Source organism: Muscardinus avellanarius (genome assembly GCF_963383645.1).
Source record: "Muscardinus avellanarius genome assembly, chromosome: 7".
In the NCBI taxonomy this organism is placed as follows: domain Eukaryota; kingdom Metazoa; phylum Chordata; class Mammalia; order Rodentia; family Gliridae; genus Muscardinus; species Muscardinus avellanarius.
Genome location: NC_137793.1, coordinates 103,787,278 through 103,807,083, shown reverse-complemented (window position 1 = coordinate 103,807,083; position 19,806 = coordinate 103,787,278). Strand labels below are relative to the sequence as shown.

The 19,806-nt window shown below is 45.4% G+C and overlaps 1 protein-coding gene across 6 annotated transcripts in view; it reads left to right on the top strand.

Moving 5' to 3' along the window:
* RGL1 (ral guanine nucleotide dissociation stimulator like 1) overlaps positions 1–19,806 on the top strand; it is a gene marked incomplete at both ends in the record, with an annotated part of 162,133 nt that overhangs the window by 83,327 nt on the left and 59,000 nt on the right. For 5 of the 6 annotated variants that reach the window (XM_080699283.1, XM_080699281.1, XM_080699286.1 and 2 more), the window contains one exon: positions 19,677–19,754. The exons of the other annotated variant lie outside the window; for it this stretch is intronic. In XM_080699283.1, coding sequence (XP_080555409.1) covers positions 19,677–19,754 — 78 coding nt within the window. The remainder of the gene's footprint in view (positions 1–19,676; positions 19,755–19,806) is intronic. 6 annotated transcript variants of the gene reach the window in all.

The window sequence follows — 19,806 nt, the reverse complement described above, 5'->3', positions numbered from 1 at the left end:
ATTAGCAGTTTATAAATAGAAATATATATATACGTGAGAAAAAGTTCAAATGATTCAGAAAATTATAAAAATTGAAAGCAAAAATTTCCTTTTTTCAAGTTCCCTCGTCCTATTTCTTCTTAGTAATCATTGTAATTTTTGTTGTATTCTTTCTAAAATGTTCTGGAAATATGTACGTATATGTATATACACACACAAACACACACACATACTTTTGTGTGTGTGTGTGTGTGTGTGTGTGTGTGTGTGTGTGTGTGTACATGTGTATGGTATTAGGGATTGAACCCAGGGCATTCTACCCCTGAGCTAGCCCCATAGCCCTATTTTCTTTTTTTATTTTGAAACAGGACCTAAGTTGTTGAGTTTGACTGCAAACCTGCAATCCCCCCATCCCAACTTCCCAGGTACTGGGGATTACAAGTGTGCGTCACCATGACTGGCCTAAATGCACACTTATATATACAAGAGTATTATACATGAAGAAAATATAGTGCAGTAGCTAGCATATTGTAAGCTTAAGACATGTGAGGAGTTATTTCAAAATGGTAGATGAACCTGCCATACTCTGTCCAGGGGATTTTTAGTACTTAATGAATGGATTATTTAATGGATAGACATTTAAGCTCTTTTCAGTTTTTTTTTTTTTTTTTTGTATGTGTATGTATCCTTAACTGGGACTTGAGCCTAAGAGCATTCTACTTCCAAGCTATACCCCTGGCCCTATTTTATTTTTATTTTGAAACAGAATCACACTAGGTTGGTGTTTCTATACACCTGCAATCCTCCTGTCTCGGCCTCCCAAGTACTGGGATTACAGGCATGCACCACCAAGCCAGGCTTCTTTCCAGTTTTTAATTTATTTTTGAAATTTCGTAAGCAGTGCTGCAGAGCATATTTGAATGCGTGTTTTCTGAGTAGCTGTTTGTGAATTTCATGGGATAATTTCAGGGAAAGTGGCTGGTGGGTGAAGACACAGCAGTACTTGAGGATGGGGAGCCAGCGCCGTGCTTTCCAGAAGCTTTTCAGCCCCCGCTCCCTATCTACAGCTGCCTGGCTTTCCCCACGCCCTCTTCAGCGGTGGGGGCTTCCTCTGTGCCATGGAAACCAGCTTAACCACGGTCTCCCCCTGACAACTGGCAGCTCCTTGAGTTTGAATTTATGCTTCATATACTTATGAGTACAGTTTGGTACCTTTTAAATTGCTTATTGACTAGTTTTCTGGGAACTGAATCTTCATATTCTATGTTTTACTTTTGGACTCTTTCCTCCTAATTATTGATCATCTAATTATAACTCTCTGTATATATTTTGTTGATTTTTTTTTTTTTTTTTACTTTTAAAGTTTGTCATTGCCAGACATGGTACTGCATGCCTGTAATCCCATTACTTGGGAAGCTGAGACAGGAGGATCCTAGGTTTGCAGCCAGCCTCAGCAACTTAGTGAGGCCCTCCGCAACTTAGTGAGGCCCTGTTTCAAAATTAAGTGATAAAATAGAACTGGGGGTGTAGGTCAGAGGTAGAATGCTTCTAGGTTTAATCCCCAGTACCACACACACACACACACACACACAAACAGCTGCTTATTATTTTCTTTTTTATGAGACATTAAATATTTTTAATGTAATTATATCTGCCAGTCTTAAAAATGCCTTTAACAGTCATGTTCTCTTCCAACATAAGTAAGGTTATTGATAAGAGTGCGGTTAGGGCTAGTCACCTTTCCCTCACTATAGCAAATACCCGATATGATCAATTTATAAAGAAATCAGAAATCAGATTGTACATTGGAGGTTCTGGGCCCTGACTGCCTGGCTCTGTTGTTTTAGGCCGGCAAGCCGGCAACTTGTGGGAGTGCACGGTGGGCAGAGCCTGCCTCCAGGCCAGGAAGAAAGGCTGGAGTCCCACTGTCCTTCTCAGGAGCGCGCACCTCGTGATTAAAGGCCGCAAGACCCCTTCTTAAAGGGTCCACTGCTCTCCTCCCAGTCACCACCCTGGGATCAAGACTCCAGCAAATAGGCTTTTAGGAAATTACGATGCCAGCTGTTGTAGTCGTTTCCTTGCAGATGCATATCGAGTGCAGTTACTTGGATCTGTGATCAGCATCTGTTCATAGTCAGTCAGTCACTGGACGCGTTGATTGAACATTGATCTGGTTCTGATACCCCGGGCTGCAAAACGGGAAGTCCTGTAGTTTCTTGCATAAAAGTACTTGACAAAGTATTAAGCCCAGAGTGTAAATTTGTGGGATTGATTAGCCATTTTTGCCATAGCTTGTTTACTTGTATAATCATTCATGTATAAGTAGAAATTTAAGAATTATGTAAATCTTCTCTTTTGGGTAGTTCATATTTTTATTATTATTATTATTATTATTATTATTATTATTATTATTTATTTGATACTAGGGATTGAACCCAGGGGCATTCTACCTCTAAACTATACCCCAACCCTATATTTTATTTTTACTTTGTAACAGGGTCTCACTAGGTTGATGAAAGTCTCATTTATTGAGGTTGTCCTTGAACCTGTGATCTTCCTGTCTCAGCCTCCCAAGTACTGGGACTACAGGGCTGTGCCACCACACCGGGCATAGTTTATATTTTTTAAAGGATATAGTATGCTAACTGTTGGCAGGCAATAAGAGGAAATAGCTCAAAACATAAAAATGACAAGTTTGCTTTGGAATTGGTAGCCTGTTCTACGTAGCGGGTAACTCCATCGATAGGCGACAGATGTCCACAGCGCAAAGTCGTACATGCCCATTCCAACCGTCCAGCCTTCTCAGTGGACGTATACACAGGAACTAGAGCGTTTAGTCTATAATTCGTGTACGTCCAGCTTTTATTTGATGATTTTTAAAATCTTTTTTTCACTTACTACAGTGGATAGACATTTTTTGACTTTTCAAACATTAATAACCATATGATAAATTTTAAACAACAGAATGAACATGAATTTTAAGTACATTTAATTCCAGCTAGCATTTAAGGTGTGACAGCATGGGGAGTTAAGATTTATTTTGCACTCTTTGGATGGGCCAGGACTTGGCTTCTGGATTTAATCTCGTCGCGTCTTTTCCTTGCTTCTGAAAGGCTCAGTAAGCACTGAATGTCCACAGAAGCCCCCACGCTCTGTAAGACAACATGCAGGTGGAGCTCAGAGATACAGGACTGGGTTTCCGCCACAGGTATTCAACGGTGGATGGGTTGCAGAACTGCTGGTGCTTCACCCCCAGCTTCACACTCGTGATACCCACTACATGATTGGATGTCTTCACTTTTGTGTTCTTTTTCTTTAAGAGGACCCCTCAAATCACATAGGATGGTTTTATAGGACATAGCTCCACTCCACAGTACTTGATATTGATAAAGCTAAGGTTCGGGGGAGGTGGTGATGGAGGGAGGGAGAACTGATGGCAGTAACGCTCCCATTGAAGTTATATCCATATGTGAAATCACTAATGCCAATCTCAGTATCCTGTTTGGGGGAGGGGGGAGGGGGGAGGGGCCGTAGGAAGCTCACCGATTGCTGTGTGCATGGATATCCACCTTACTCTGATCTACGTTATGATGTGATACTACAAGGCATCAACAAACGTACGTTTTAAAAAGTTAAGGTTTGTGAGCTGGTCGTGGCGGCGCACGCTTGTAATCCCCGCGCTTGGGAGGCGGAGACAGGAGGATCGCACAGGTTCGAAGCCAGCCTCAGCTACTTAGTGAGGCTCTCGGCAACTTAGTGAGACATTGTTTTCAAATAAAATATAAAATAGGTCTGGGAGTGTAGCCTGGAGGCAGAAAGCCCCTGGATTCCATCCCCAGTACCACACACACCAAAAAAAAAAAAAAAAAAAAAAAGAAAAAAAGAAAAGAAAGAAAAGAAAAGAAAACAAGTTAAGGTTTGCACTTATAGAACAAATACATAACCAGTCCCAATGGCGTGAAATGAAGCTCTAACATGATCTGCAGGTAGAACAAGGTACAAAAATTCAGAGAAATAAGTCTCATTTATTTCTCTGCAGAAATTTATATTTGTCCACATCCGTACCAACCTCAACGTGAATGTTTCTTTTAAACATTACTTCATTTCCTACTTACACTCAGATCCCATGGCCCGACTTCAGCCCTTATTGAATTTAAGTAAAATATACATTCCATGAAGCACTATATTCCCAAATTTGTTGTTGGGACTTTTAATGTCTATAATCAGGAGGAAGCAAGTACATTGGGCAATCTCACCTATTCTGATAAGCATGTGAAATATTATTTTCATGTCAGTAGATTGTGGTAGACTTATTTGTGGGTCACTGATACAATTTTTCAGTTACTTCTTTGGGCTTAATAGTAGATTACTCATCTTTTGTGAAATGAGCACCAAGTCGTTATTCTAGCACGTACTAATCTTGTAATAATCAGTCGAGAATAGATTGAGGACAGATGCTGCGCTATTTATTTCCCAGCAGAGAACAGCTTATTTGAAGTCAAGCTTTGATTTCCCTTAAGACTTCCAATCGTGGCTTTTCTTGTGTAGAACTGTTTGCTTTCTGGGATTTCCTTTTCATCTTTTTATAGTTTTCATTCTGCTAATGTGAACCCTTTTGATTGACCAGGAGACAGTGGTTTGAAGTCATGTTTGGCCAGTTCCGTGTTTACTCTGTCCCTAACGTGGGTGCTCAGCATTTCATGAGGGCTTCTGTTGACTGTGCTTCTCACCATGGCTCAGAGTTAATTCTAGGCTGCATCGGCTTCCTTTTAACCCAAGAGTTATTGAATTGTGGGTTAGCTTTTTGTACCGAAGCTCTGAGAGTTTATTTTTCTTAAACTTCAAGCATACATCCAACTTAAAAATCTATTCCTCCCATCTGTCATTGAAGAAACGAAAGGCATTTGACAGCACTGAAAAGCCCCACCTCAGATGTAGGCAGAACCCCACTTCAGCTCTCTGAGAGCTGGCTGTGATATGGCCAGACAGATTCGTAGCCCTTTCTCCAAGTTGCTGTCACGGTGCCTACCTTTTGGTTCTTTCTCAAACATTCTCTCCTCTCTGAGATCATCATAACAGAAAGCTGATGATAAACAGTAGGGCAGCCGAGGTCTCTGGATGCACCGTGGCACGGGCCACTTGGAGCGCTCAGGTCATGACGTGGGAAGTGGAGGGCAGTGGTCCAAATACCTCCCTTCATTCCCAGTGGTTTCTTCCAGTGGAGGACTCTTGGAGAGGCTGAGGTAGTTTAAGACCGTGACCTCTTGAATTTGCTTGTTTATGTCACAGAGAAGAGGCTAATTCAGTAGTTCCTTGAACTGATTTCTTCTTCCCTTGTTGGCTTCCTGTGTGTTTTCACAGAATTTATCTCAGTTATTTACTTCTGACAACCCCATGTTTACAGATGAGAAAACTGTGGCTCAGAAAAATTCAGTCTCCAAGTGGCAGCGCTGATGAAAACCTACCTCTGTGACTCAGAGCTCTTTGCAAGTGTACCCTTTAACCCCATGATTTTTAATTAAAAAAAGGGGTGATTCTGGGGTTTCTCTTAAGTCATCTGTCTCACTGCTTCCTCATTTGCTGTTCCTTGGAAGCTGCGCCCCTCACGTGTGGTGGGCGGTTCACTTGCACATCAGCGCTCATGTTCGTCTGTCTACTCAGCAGTATCATGGGCTTTTAGTATGTAGCACGTAGCGTACAAGGTGCTCTATAGATAATGGTGGCTGAGCCCGCTGTGCTCCTGTCCTCTTCGGATAAAGTGTAAAGTGGGCGAGAGTAACACTACACAGATCAGTGTGCAGATAAATGTGTGTAATTAAAATTGTATAACCATCGGGAGGTGAGAGACAGACCATGAGAGGATATCCTGAAGGGCTTCATCCAATAACAATGCATGTTGGCCAGTGATCCTTGGTAGTCCGATGGGCCCTCACTGTAGTGTGTGTGTGTGTGTGTGTGTGTGTGTGTGTGTGTAGCATTTCTGTTTATTGAACTCAGGTCAGATAACCCTCCATCAGGGGCTCTACTTCCAGCCAGGGGTGGGAGAGAGAGCAGATGAGGAAGCTTGGGTGGATTTATGCAAACATGTAGTAGTAACCTGAACATTTTCATATGCAAAAGATGACATGCCAGTTCTTAGCGAGAGTGGAGCTGCCCTTACCAGAGGAGCCACTTATTCAACAGTACAGGGAGGCATTGGTCAACTAAAGCTTGAGACAATTCTATTCACTTCCAAGGATTTTGTTGTGAGGGACCAAGTGAGCTTCTCTTGTCATTCACAGGTTTAAGATACTTTATGGGCAAATTATCTCTCCTAGCTTTTAGCCATGGGAGTCACGTATTAGGTGTCTAGTATAATGGTTAGGAGTGTGGGCCGTGTAGCACAGGACTCAGAATATGAATTTGATTTCAGGTTTGTACCCTGTAATAGTTTGGATTGCAAGTGCCTCTCAAAGGTCCCTGTGGCAAAGGCTCGGTCCCCAGTACAGGGCTGTGGTGAGATGGGAGAAGTTTTAAGAGGCGAGGCCTAGTGGAAGGTCTCTAGCGCACTTTACCCACCACCCCCTTCTCTCTTTTGCTTCTGGGCTATGCGCCCGCTATGATGCACTGCCTCGCCCCAGGCCCCAAGGCATCAAGGCCACCTGTGGGTGGGAAGCTCCAAAACTGTGAGCCCAAATAACCCTTTCCTCTTTACAAGTCAACTGTCTCAGGCATTCGTTATATTGATGGGCAGTAGACAACCATCTTTCTTACTTGCTCTGCAGCACTCAACAAGTTAAATTTATCTCCTTTGCTTCTGTTTTCTTATCTAGAAAATGAGAATGGAAAACAGCACCTAGTTTGTAGGGTTATCATGGAGTTTAAACTTAATAGTACAGAGTTCTTATTCTAGGTGCTGGAAGCTATTAAGTGGGTAAGAGGTTCCCATGACCGTGGCGTTTCCTTTCTTCGTGGTATTTGTCGCTATTTGAAGTTGAAGTTGCCTTACTTATCTTGCCTATTTCTTAACTGTCTAAGTCACTGCTTTACCCTGAGAGAGGAACTGTGGTAGGTGCTCAGGAACTATTTTTCTAAATTAGTAATGGTCCTAACTCATGCCTGTTGTGAGCAGGTGCTTTGGAAGGTGCAACAGTGAACATTATCCAACTTCTGCCTACATTTGGTAGAAAGACAAGCACACCTGCAACATCGTTGTCAAAGCAGTGAGGACTGAATGTGCATTTTTAATAAAAAGTCTCCCCGCTCCCCACTTCACTATAGGGAGCTGTGAAGTAGTAGTTGTGAACTTTCTGTAAAAATCAAAAACACAAATCCATTCAGTTCTCAGATACTTTTTTAGCATGAGGAGCTGGGTAAGCATTTTTGAGATGCACACAATATTGTTCCAAATTACTTTTTGTTAAATCTCCCTTAAAGAAATTAGGTGGTTTGTGTGTGTGTGTGTGTGTGTGTGTGTGTGTGTGTGTGTGTGTACTGCTGGAATTAAAGTAGGCGCTTGCCAAATATTCCTAAATTCATGCTGGCATGCAGTGCTCATGGAAGCCAATCAATTCCCTTTCTTTCTTTTCTTTTGTTAGGAGACACAGTTTCTAATACCGTCCCTCTGCTCTTTCAGGTCCAGGATTATTAGCAGAGAGAGCTCTAGGAAGTAGGCACTGGGAACCAGGCCCATTTAGAGGGTCTCACAAGCATCCCACTCGTGTGACCAGAAGTCTCTTTTGAGTGCTGGCCTCGTAGAATTAATATGTATATTAAATCTTGTTACTGATAAACTTATAATTTGATTTTTCTATACTTTTTCATCCATTTATCAATGTTAACTTCTAACACTCATATGGGAAAGCTTTTCAGAATAATGCCCTATCATTGTTTAATAAGAGAGTGTGTGTGGCGGGGGTGCTGGGGATGGAATCCAGGAGCCTCTTACCTCAGGACTCTGCCCCTAGCAGCCCTCTTAGATTTCTTACTTGGAAACAAGATCCCACTAAGTTGCTGAGAGTCAAGTCGCTGAGGCCGGTCTTGATTGAGCCTGTGATTCTCTTGTCTCAGCCTCCCAAATATTGGGATTACAGATATGCATCACCACGCCTGGCTCATTCTCCACTGATTTTAGTAATTCCCCTCCCCTTCTTCCCACATGGCCAAGTAGAAACAAGAAGAGTAGGTTTTGTCCTACATGCATGAAAGAGCTGAGATTTATTGGTCCATTGACTGACTCCAGGATACTCATCCCATTTTTTAGCCGGAAAGCTTTCAGGAAATCTTAACAGTGCGTTGCTTCCTTCCCAGCTTAAAATTACAGACATCCTGGATATCCTGACTAGAGTAAGAATTTCTTAGCAAATGAAGGCTATTTCTTAAGATTTCTGTTTCAGTGGAAACATTTAAATAGATTTTCTCTAGGTTTGGGTGTTGATGCTCCTCTAAGCAAAAGATACCAATAAATATATATGGCCTTTAAAAATAGGAGCAGGTTAAGAGATAAACTGGGCTCAGGTCTTATTTCCCGGGACAGGAAGGTAAAACCATTGGCTGGTATAACTAGAGAGAGGATTAAAGCAAGAGCTGTGAAAACTGGGCGTGGTAGCTCATGCCTGTGATTCCAGCACTTGAAAGGCTGAGATAGGAGGTTCCCAGGTTCCCAGCCAACCTCAGCTACATAATGGGGGCCCTCTGCAACTTGGTGAAACCTTGTTTCAAAATAAAGAATGAAAATAGATCTTGGGGGGGGGGCGCAGACAAGTTGGCACAAGCTTGTAATCCCAGCTTTCGAAGGCGGAGGCTGGAGGATGTTGGTTTATGGTGGACAGCCACAGCTACTTAGTGAGACCATTTGCAACTCAGTGGGACCCTGGTTCAGAAAATAAAAAGATTAAAAAATAGGACAGAGGATGTAGCTTGGCGGTAGAATGCCCTAGGTTCGATCCCCAGTACTGAAAAAAAAAAAAAAGAAAAAGAAAATAGGTTTGGGGGTGTAGCTCAGAGGTAAATGCCCCTGGGTTCCATCCCTACTAACACACACACACACACACACACACACACACACACACACACACACCAAGGATTGTGAAAAACCCATGGGTATTAGCCGGGTGTGATGGTGCACGCTTGTAATCCCAGCATTTGGGAGGCTGAGACAGGAGGATCGTGGTTTGAGGACAGCCTCAGCTACTTAGTGAGGTGCTTTGCAACCCAGTGAGACCTTGTTTCAAAGTAAAGAATAAAAATTAGGACCGTGGGTATGGCTCAGAGGTAGAATGCTCTGGGTTTCATCCCCAGTACCAGGGCGGGGTGGGGGGGAGACAAAAACAAACAAACAAAAAAGTATTAAAATGCTTAGACCATAGAAAAAGCACTGAACACTTTTTGATGCATGTCTTTCAAGATCCCACACTCTTGCTGGCTTGTGCCTTATCAGGGGGAGAAGAACTGTTTAGCTCAGAAAACCATGGGAGATATAACATCTATGATCATTTCTACCTAGGCAGAATAACAGTTCCCCGAAGATGTCCACATTTTGATCCCCAGAACCTAGGAATGTGTTTAGTTATTGGCAAAGGGAATTAAGGTTTTAGAGGGCATTAAAGTTGTTAAACCAGTGGACTTTAAAATAAGGAGATTAAGCCAGGTAAGATGGCAGTGGTGCAAGCCTGTAATCCCAGTACTTGGGAGGCTGAGATAAGAGGATCATAGGTTCAAGGCCAGCCTCAGCAACCTAGTGAGACCCTCGGCAATTTAGCAGGCCCCTTGTTCAAAATTAAAAATAAAAAAAGGTCTACGAGTATAGCTCAGAGGTAGATTCCCCTGGGTTTGACCCCCCCAGTACCAAAAACCAAACAAAACTAAAATAATTATTTTGAGTTATCTGGATGGACCCGGTATAATTACAAGCGCCCTTAAATGTGAAAGATGGGGCAGGGGAGAGCTGGAGAGAGAGATGTGAGGAAGCAGGTAGGTCAGAGAGAGGCTGCGTTGCTGGCTGTGGAGATGAAGGGGCCCCTGAGCTCAGGACGCAGGCAGCCTCTCAAAGCTGGACGAGGCCGTTCAGCTGCCTCTTCTTGAGCTCCAAGAAGGGAACACAGCCCTGCCGGAGACTTGTCTGCAGCTCACTGAGACCTGTGTGGGACTTCTGACCTACATAACTAGAAAACAGCAAATGTGCTTGGAGCTGCTAAGTATGTGGTAATTTGTTATAGCAGCCAAAAGATTAAGAAAACAACAAGGAATTCTCGTTAGGGATTGACTCCAAAAGTCTTGCGCTCTTGAGCTCAAGGATGCGGAAGGTCAGGGCTCACCTTCACCCGGGTTCTGCCCAGGACCTCCTGCCCTGTGCAGCTGCGGCCACACACTCAGCTCCCGGAAGCCTCGCAGGAAACGAGGCCCGGCCTCAACGCAGCACAAGCATCGCTGCTGTTTTCTCTCCGTAACTATGCCAGTTGCTTTGGGCTAACCAGAAAACTTTAATCTGGTCCAGCTTTAGAATTGCATCGAACCATAATGCCATGAGGGAAAGTGGAAGCCAGTTCTCTCCCCTGCTGGGCCCGTTGTCTTTGGTAACTCTGTTTTTTCCAAGTGGTCCCGGCTCCTGCCCAGCAGCACCATGGGAAGTCTGTATGGGAACACCAGGCGAGGCAGAACCCAGCTGTCTGGGCTGGCAGCGATGGCTCTGTTACAACAGGCGCAGAAGGAGCAAGCACTGTCACCAGCATCCTCAGATCCTAACCAGGCTGGCTGTCCTTCCCTGAAGCGCTAAGACCTAAGAGATAAATGTGTTCCCATGAAGGAGCACAGCTTTCTTTTTCCCATGACAAAGGGAGGTACGGTATGCAGTTATCTTTCTTGAAAAGAATACTGAATTGTCCAGCAGCTTAAAAAAAATATGCTTGTGCTTGGAAACTACAAAATGTGTCCCTATTCTGAATGATAAAGGGGGAAGTTTTAAATCTAGCTTTGATAATCTTTTAGCAGTGTTTTTGACCATTTCTTAGCATTTGGTGGAAGGAGTTGACCACAAAGGTCTCTAAGAGTTGGCTTAAACCTAGGGACCCTCTCCATGTAATTTAGGGGATGCTGAGACTCCTATAAATTCATCCAAGGACCCGAATTATGATCTTAAAGGCAAAGGGTCCTTACCATGGGTAACAGGGAAGACTCAGGTGAGAGTCAGAGGACACTACTTCTAGTTTATAATTGGAAAAAAATTCTAAGTTTGGTTCTGAAAACTAAATTAATGAATTTCATTAAATTATAGTACATCTAATGGTTCATTAAAGCAAATTTAATGGTTTTGAGAAAAATATCTGTGCATCTTTACAAGGAAAAAAGATCAGCATCCAGGTATGACAGCACAGGCTGTAATCCCCATACTCGGAGAACCACAGTTTCTAGGCCATCGTTAGCAACTTAGTGAGGCCCTCAGCAGCTTAGCAAGAGCCTGCTTTAAAATAAAAAATGAAGGGCTGGGGGTATAACTCAGGGGTAGAATCCCCTGGGTTCAGTCCTTAGTACCACCAAAAAGAAGGTACATTATGATACGAAACTGTAATGTACCCATAAATGTTTAAAAAAGAGAAAGAAAAGAGATTAGCTCTTTGAGTTGATTTTATATTTTATTAGCACTTTTCTCTTAGTTGACTTTTTTTTTTTTTTTTTACATCTAGTTTTTGTGAACTCAGTGTTTGAGAATGCTGCCAGGCCTCCAGCCCTGGGAAAAACAATTTCTTTGGCTTTGGCCTCTTCTAAGGGTTTTAGTAAGCATTGGTTTAGAGAAATCGATGCTGTGTTGAGTTTTGTAAACATGGGAGAGAAAAGTAGTCTTGAAAATGCCCGGGCGCCATGATCCTAACTCGCGCTCGCCGTTGCTCCGGTTCACATCATGTGCTTCGTGAGATTCTTGAAAGAGTCTGCAAGGTTTGGGTCTTTCTGTGCTTAGAGAAAACCAAGCACGGGCTGGGCTTGGGGCAGCCTGTTAATAATGTGCTGATTCATCTCAGGCCTGAGAAGAATCTAGGCTCGCTGAGTAAGGATGTAGGCTCACTAGCGGTGTCCAGTGCTGTCCGCTCTGCGCCCCTGCCAACCCCACTCCTCCTGCCCCAGCCCCACTGTGCTGGCCGGCCAACAAGCCGCCTCCGGGGCTGGCTGTTTAGAGCTCTAAGGAGCCAGGATGCCGATGGGCCACCAAGCTCTGAGTGTACAAAACAGGACAGAGAAAAGGGTGACGGGGACTTGGAACAGAGCTGAGAAATACCTTCAAACAAAGGAGGGAGAGCCAGTATACTTAAATAGCTGGAAGTCCAGAGAAGAAAGACGCAGAGACACCATTTCGTTTTCTTTCCCTGGAATGAATAGTGACTATAAACTACTCATCCTGTTTGGTTACTCTAGACAGTTAGGGTTTGGGGCTGGCAGTGAAGGTGTGTTTCTGTGTGTGTGTGTGTGTGTGTGTGTGTGTGTGTGTGTGTGTGTGTGTGGTGTACTAGGGATGGAACCCAGGGGCATTCTACCTCTGAGCTATACCCCCAGCCCTAGTTTTTTTCTCTTTGTTTTTGAAGCAGGGTCTCACTGGGTTGCAAAGGGCCCCACTAAGTAGCTGAGTCTGTCCGCGAACCGTGATCCTCCTGTCTCAGCCTCCCAAATGCTGGGATTACAAGCGTGAGCCACCATGCCTGGCTAAGGTGTGCTTTTCAAGAAAATTTTATAGTGTTTTATAAATGGCAAGGGAAACAGAAGCACTAGGTACGTTTTACTGCTCCCTGTCAGGGGCAGCTGCTGAGATACTGTGGACACTTGAAGAGCGGGACCGTGTCTGGGCTTCGCAGCAAAGGCTGGAGTCGGGGAGGGAAGCCTCTCTGGGTCTTCCAGTATTCTCTAATGATGGGGAAACTTTGCCCAGAGAAGCCCAGCTCAGGAGCAGAAAGCACAGAGCAGGTTCTTGGCTGACATCTTTCTTTCCCGGGAGAATGAGGAGTCCTTGTCTTCTCGTCCTCGACCTTTGCGTTCCCCCTGATTAACCCACTCCACCAGACTTTTCTGAGAGTAGGCTCGGGGCCGGCTCCGAGCTCAGGCCAGACTTGGGTGGAGAGCACCTGGCGTGAAGGATGTTACTCAGTGCCTGAAAACAGCCCTCTGGCCCTTCTGTGGGCGGCGTCCAGAGTCCTCAGCGGGCCTCACCTGGGTGACATCCGCGGGCTGTTCTACCACACCGTCCTTCTAGCATTGTTCTCATACCTGACCTGTGTTCCTGTGGGTAAACAAAGACACAGAAGACGTTCCCAAGCTAGGGCTTGTCGGAAAAGCGAGGCGCCCCGGGGTTCCTGGAGTCGGCCGCTCCGTGTGCGGCCTCTCTTGGCTTCCTTCTGTCTGCTTTTCCACCACCCCAGTACGTGTCTCCTTCCTTTCTTTCCCTCCCAGCCTTTTTTTTTGCCTGTGGTAGCAGGGAGTGCATTAATTCACTAGAGGGTCCACTGTGGGAGGTAGAGTGAGCGAAGTGTAGCGTGAACCAGAGCCCTGCTGTGGTCCTGAGCTCCGACACCCCTGCCCTGCTCTGCTCACTACTGGCCTACTTGGTCCTCTGCGGGCGCCATCCATCCCGACACAGCTCCAGAGACCTGCTCGCCCGCGCCCTCGCTTCCTGGGGGTTACTCATTTCATGTCGAGCCTTCTTTGAGCACCCCACGTGAAACAGCACCCCCGATCTCCTGTTGTGCCCGTCTATACCGGCTGTTTCTCCGTTACACTTTTACTATCTGACTTGCGTATCTGAGCTGACCGGTAGATTGTCTTCTGTCTCCCCCATTACAGTCGATGCTTGCTTCACAAAACAGGGACTTTAGTTGGGTATGGTGGCACACACCTGCCATTCTGGTACTTAAGAGGCTGAGATAGGAGGGTTGCAGCTTGGAGGCCAGCCTCAGCAATGTAGCAAAGCCCTCCACAACTTAATGAGACCCTGTTTCATAATAAAATAATAAAATAAAGTAGGGTCAGTACCAAACACACACACACACACAAAAAAAAAAAAAAAAAAACAAAACTCAGGGACTTGGTTTGCTTCTTACTATATGTTTAATACCTAGAGTAATACCTGGGCTTGGTCCTTAATAAATAATCCTTATCAAGTGGGAATTAATAAATGAATGAATGAATGAACAACTCAGGGCTGGTAACCTTAAAAATTATAATGTGGTGGAGGGAGACAGTAAATAAGCGATTCAAGCGCCAGGGCTTCGGTGGGAGGGGCGTGACTTAGAGGCTCTGTTGAACCTGACTGTCAAGATTCAAATCCTGCCTCCCTTAGTAGTTGTATCTTCGCGGGTTTATCACTTAAATTCTCTGGGCCTCATTTATGATTTTTTTCCTTTAAAACTGGAATAATAATATCACCTTATAAGATTGTTGTAAGAATCAAAGGAAATTATCTGTGTGAAGTGCTTAGCACAGTACCTGGCACATAGGAAGCTCTTGGTACTTATTAATTATAATCATCTTTGGCTCATTTGCCAGACTCGAGTAGAGCCTGCACAGTTCTTCAGGGCTAGCCCCCCACCAGTCTGGTGGGGTTCCTGAGACTCTCACACCCTGGAAAGGCTGTAACACCACCCCTGCCCCACTGTCCCTGGGGACAGCTTGATCTCAGGGTTTCTTTGAACCACAAAAGCCCCGGTCCTCCCCTTCAAACATGTACTAAACATTTCATCTGCCCAGATGGGCCCTAAAGAATACAACATCCCTTGTGGAAATAACTCTTTCCTGTTTAAGTATCAGCAACCAGTTAAACAGTGTTATTTTTTTTCTTTTATTTTTCTAATAAGTGTTTAGGCTACAGTAAATCATTGCTAAAGCCATACTTAAGGAGGCATTTGTAAGTCTTCTTTTGCCTTGTGATAACAGAGAGAGCCATGTCAGAAGTCACCTGCCAATCTGTATTTTAAATGTTACCATGTGAAGAAGGGCGGTTGCCCATTGGTAAGCCTTCCTAAGAGGCTGGGGCTTTGATCTTAAATCCGAGGGAGGCTTTGCAGAAATTGGAGGTGACATCGTTGACAGGTTTTCTGCAGCTTTTCTGCTGCCATTAATTAAACACACACATCTACACACCATGTATTGACTCCCCGGGAGTAAAGGAACTGCATTTGACTTTGATTTTGGATGGGAAGTTATGAGCGGGCTAGGGCAACATCAAAGAAGCATTCTTAATCTAGTGAAACATTCTCAAGTGAACATTGGAGAGTTCTGGGTTCCAAAGCTTGTCTGGTTTCATTTCTCTAAAGCGCTAATTCTCCGTAATGATAAGAAAAGGTGTGGGGGCTCACATTCATCCCTACCTTAGTCCCTTAATTCCAGAGGATTAGACATTCTTTAAGTTTATTTTACTGCTAGGAAGTCCCCTTTTGCATTTTTATACTTCATATGCCTTCACGGTCATAGCTTTAAAAGTCTTAAGCCAGGCGTGGTGGTGCATACTTGTAATCCCAGCATTCAGGAGGCTGAGACCAGAGGATCGTGGTTCGCAGACAGCCTCAGCTTCTTAGTGAGGCCCTCTGTAACTTAGTGTGAGACCCTGTTTCAAAATAAAGAATAAAAGAATAGGGCAGGGGGTATGGCTCAGAGTTTGAATGCCCTGGGTTCCACCCCTAGGCCTGCAAAAATAAATCAGTCTTAAGACATTTTCTCATCTTAATTTTATATTTTTGCATCATCAATGATATCTTAAAATTTCTATGCTCCTGAACCCTTAGAAATGAAAGCACAGGGCCAGGCATGGTGGTGCATGCCTGTAATCCCATTACGAAGACAGGAAGATCACAAGTTCTAGGACAGCCTCAGCAAGTAGTGAGACTCTCACCAACCTAAAGAGATACTATGTGAAATTAAAAATAAAATAGGTTTGAGGGGGTAGCTCAGAGTTTGAATGCCTCTGGGTTCAATCCCTATTGACACACACACACACACACACACACACACACACACACACACACACAAAGGAAAATGAGCAGTGAGATGAAGGCACATACTGGTTAGACATGGTAGAAGCCCAAAGCCAGCTGGCGCCTCTACAGAGGCAGATCTGAACCCAGCGGTGGAGGGCTCCGTTATCTCTCCTGCTTTCAGATCCCGCCAGGCCAAGCTCCACTGTGATAAGCTCCAAAGAGTAGGAGCAGAAGAGACAGAACGCCTGCTCTCCATGGAGTCCATGTCCTAATGGGCACCATCACAGTCACTATAGTAATTGTACAGAGGGTAAAATCAAAAGCAGAGAAGAATAGACAGCGAAGGGGATGGCGTTAGAGTTGGTCTGTGTTATTTCTAGACTTTTATAGATGTAATTATACATCATAGGTTCAGGCAGCATAAGCATTCACGCACACTTGGTGTCTTCCTGCTGTTTGTATTTTAAGTAGTCAAGGAGAACCTCTCTCATAAAGGTCTTTGAGCAAAGACCTGAGAGCCAGGGGAGCCAGCCATTTGCACAGGCCTGGGAGGAGGCGGAGGCAAGTGCGTGTCGGGAGTCAGGGGTCCTGGCATAGAGCGGGGCGGGGGCTGGAGGGTGTGAGGGTGGGGAATTGTGTGCGGTGCCAGAGCTCTGCCTAGGATCCTTTAGGCCAGAGCAACGGGGGAGGGGATCACCAGGGCCTCAGGAGAGGCAAGACTTCAGCCTCTTCTAGCAGGGAGCTCAGGAGGGCTCTGAGTGCTGCAGTGATGTCATCTTTTAGCCATCTTTTCCATTGCGCAGGGTCTCCGAGGCCACTGGGCCGGAGCCAGGAGGCTAGACCAGGTTAGCTGCTGTGGCCTTGACCTGTTCTAAGCCAAAGATGGGTTACTTGGAGCAGGGTGGAAACAATAGAAGATGAGAAGTACGCGGACCCAGATTAGGTCCTAAAGGCCCAGCCAGAGGGGCTTCCTTGGGTTGGGTGGAGGAGTCTTGACAGTGTGCAGGGTTTGAGCCCGAGCCCCCTGCCCGCCTGTTTTACCACACTCGTCTTGTTATTTCTGGCTCTTACAGGTCTCCCAGTTGTGATCATATGATCACCCTGGTCCTGATGGTGAACAGGCAGGTAGCTGGGAGAGATACCCACCTGGTATTCCCAGCCGTCGTAGATGGCACCAGGTTCATTAACGAGCAGGAACTTTGCCCATCAGTGCGCTCGCTGGGTCTGGTCTTCCTTGCCACCATCTGGTTGTGCGTGGCGACCCCACCATCTGGGGGAGGGACTGCAACAGGTGTTGGTGCCATCCAAGCCTGGTCCTCACCTCTGAGTCTGGGGGTACGGGCGGGGAATGGGAGGATGTGCACACTTTTAATGCACATCTCATAGAAAATAAAACTGTCAGGAACAGTGAAGTGTGTATCCTTCCCTCATAAGCATTTTTCTTCCTTATTTCTATCTCTCAGAGCTTCCTGTCGGAAGAGAAAAGCTATTTCAGATTCATGAGAGAGGGAGAGGAAGAGAAAGAATGAATTGCTGACTAGTTAATTGTGACAAAAACAAAAGATTAAGCCCCGCGTCTGGCCGTGGAGGGCCGCAGGAAGAGTTCACGGACCACCCTGTCAGGTAGAATGGAGGCACTGTGGCTCTCGGGCCGCTCTCCCCGCCCCCTCTACTGTACCACTCCAATCTTTCCTACAGCAATAAGCCACAAAGCCTGTTTTGAAAGAACATGAGGATACAGTTCACTCTGATGGTGTCCAAAGATAGAGCCAAAAAAAAAAAAAATTCCCACTTTGTTTGTTCACGGGGAATCTTATTTTCCACCCCTGCTCTGCTTATGTGGGTTTAAGCAAGTCTTAATCTGACTGAGTTCTTATCTCAGGAAGAGCAAAGGTAGCTCTGAAGGCCTCTAGTAGCAGGTGTAGGACAGAATGAGGAGGAACAGGGAGGGTGGAGACCAGTGGAAAATATCTTCGGGAGGCCACGAAATCCATAAGGCAGATGAACTAGAGAAAGGAGCAGGTGGGAGAGGGGGTAAGTGCCCAAGGGCAACACTGGAACCTATCAGGATGGTGATGGGGACACCAGATGGACTGGCAGTCAGTCAAACCAGATGGTGGGCTTTTATTTTAAAAAGGATTTGTAAATCCTAGGAACAAGAAACCATAAGGGTACTGGGGCCTTTAATCCCATTAGAAGAAGACAAAAGTACACTCTTTAAAAATGTAAACCTACCAATTATAGAACTTCTGTTATAAAAACTAGGGCCCAGTAGCTTATGGAACTCCAGGGGCTCTCTGGATTCCTTGTGGATGGAAGGAGAAACTCCAGAAATACCCCAGGCATTGTAAGTTTGCAGAGAGACCCTCCTTAAGAGCTGAATGTGAAATGACGAACGGTACATTCTGAACCAAAGGAAACAGTATTTGTATGGAATGGGCCTGCTCACGTGTAGAGTTAGAAGAACAGCTAACAGCATAATTAGGGACGGGTGGATTTATTTAGTACAGTTTGAGTTTGTAATGCGCCAAACTTTAAAACCTAAGCATCCATCACTTTCCAAAAACAAATTGAACTTCTGGTCCCGCTCTCGCTTCGTTTCTGGGTCTCGACCTCCGGGCTCGGTGTCCCCACAGCTGCCCCCCAGTCGCCGTTCACCAGGGCCTGTCCTTAGTCACTGTCTCGGTCTCAGCCTTTATTCCAGGGTCCAGAGTTCTTTCCACGATCCGAGTCTCCAAGGTAGAACACCAGTGGCCCGAGGGCGGTAGCCGGGCCAGCAGAGCCCCGCCCCTCCAGTGGGAGCAGCACAGGCCAGCTGCGGGCCTGGGAGCGTGACAAGGGCCACGGGGAATCTATCTGCCTTTTCACACAATATCTGATTCTTCTGTTGAGAAGAAAAGCCTCCTGTAACCTAAAAATTTCGGCGAAATGTTAAATAATAAGAGAAAGTCTTAAGGAATGTTCTTGATAAGTTGCCTTGCTGTTTAGCATATGCAGGGGAACCCATTCAGGAATTGTCAATAGTACTACGCATCTTTTTAATAATTTTATTGGTGCCCTGTAATTATACAACGCAGTGCGATTCCAAGCGGTACATTTCTAGAGGTACGCAGCCCTGGTGTGTTTCCCCCAGAGCCACCGTCCCCCCTCCTCCCCCACTACATGTGAGCGAGATGGCTAGTGACGCCGCCATGTATGCGCAGAGCATGCTCTCATCTGTTGGCTTCTTTAAGCCTCTTTCCCCCTCGCCTTCTCCCCCCCATACTCTCCTACTATTCTGCTCTTTTATTTGAAGTCCTTCCTTTTTTTTTTTTTAACCCAGAAACATTCTACCTCAGGCTATGTGCTCAGCCCTTTTGTTTTTTACTTTTTTATTTTGAAACAGGTGCTGCTGAGGGGTCTCTAAGCTGCTCTCCAGCTTGGAGATTCCCCTGTGGCAGCCTCCCCAGACCTGGGATTACAGGCGCAGCGCCGTGCCTGGCTCTGAAGTCCCTTTTTCCTATTTTCTCCGTCGCTTCTCCATATGAGAGGAAACTCTGAGATTGGCTGAGCTCACGGAGCTCACTGTTCTCGAGTTTCACCCCCTTTTTCTATACATGACATCGTTTTGTCCATCTTTGTGGCTGATGCCGCATCATTTGTGATGCGGTTGAATAAATATTTCTTTCCTCCTGAAAACATGAGTGCTGTTTCGTGGTGGCGTTGAGCGGAGCAGCTTCCCCGGGGCACTGGCGGTTTCTGCTTTCTGATGTGCTTTTCTCTTTGCAGGTATGGAAACCTGACCAGCCCGACCTGTGAGGACGACGGAGGCCAGAGCTCCTCAGAGTCCAGGACGGTGCTCAGGAAGTGAGTCTCGCCCCTGGTCACCGTCTCTCCGGCCTTCAAAGAATGTAGATGT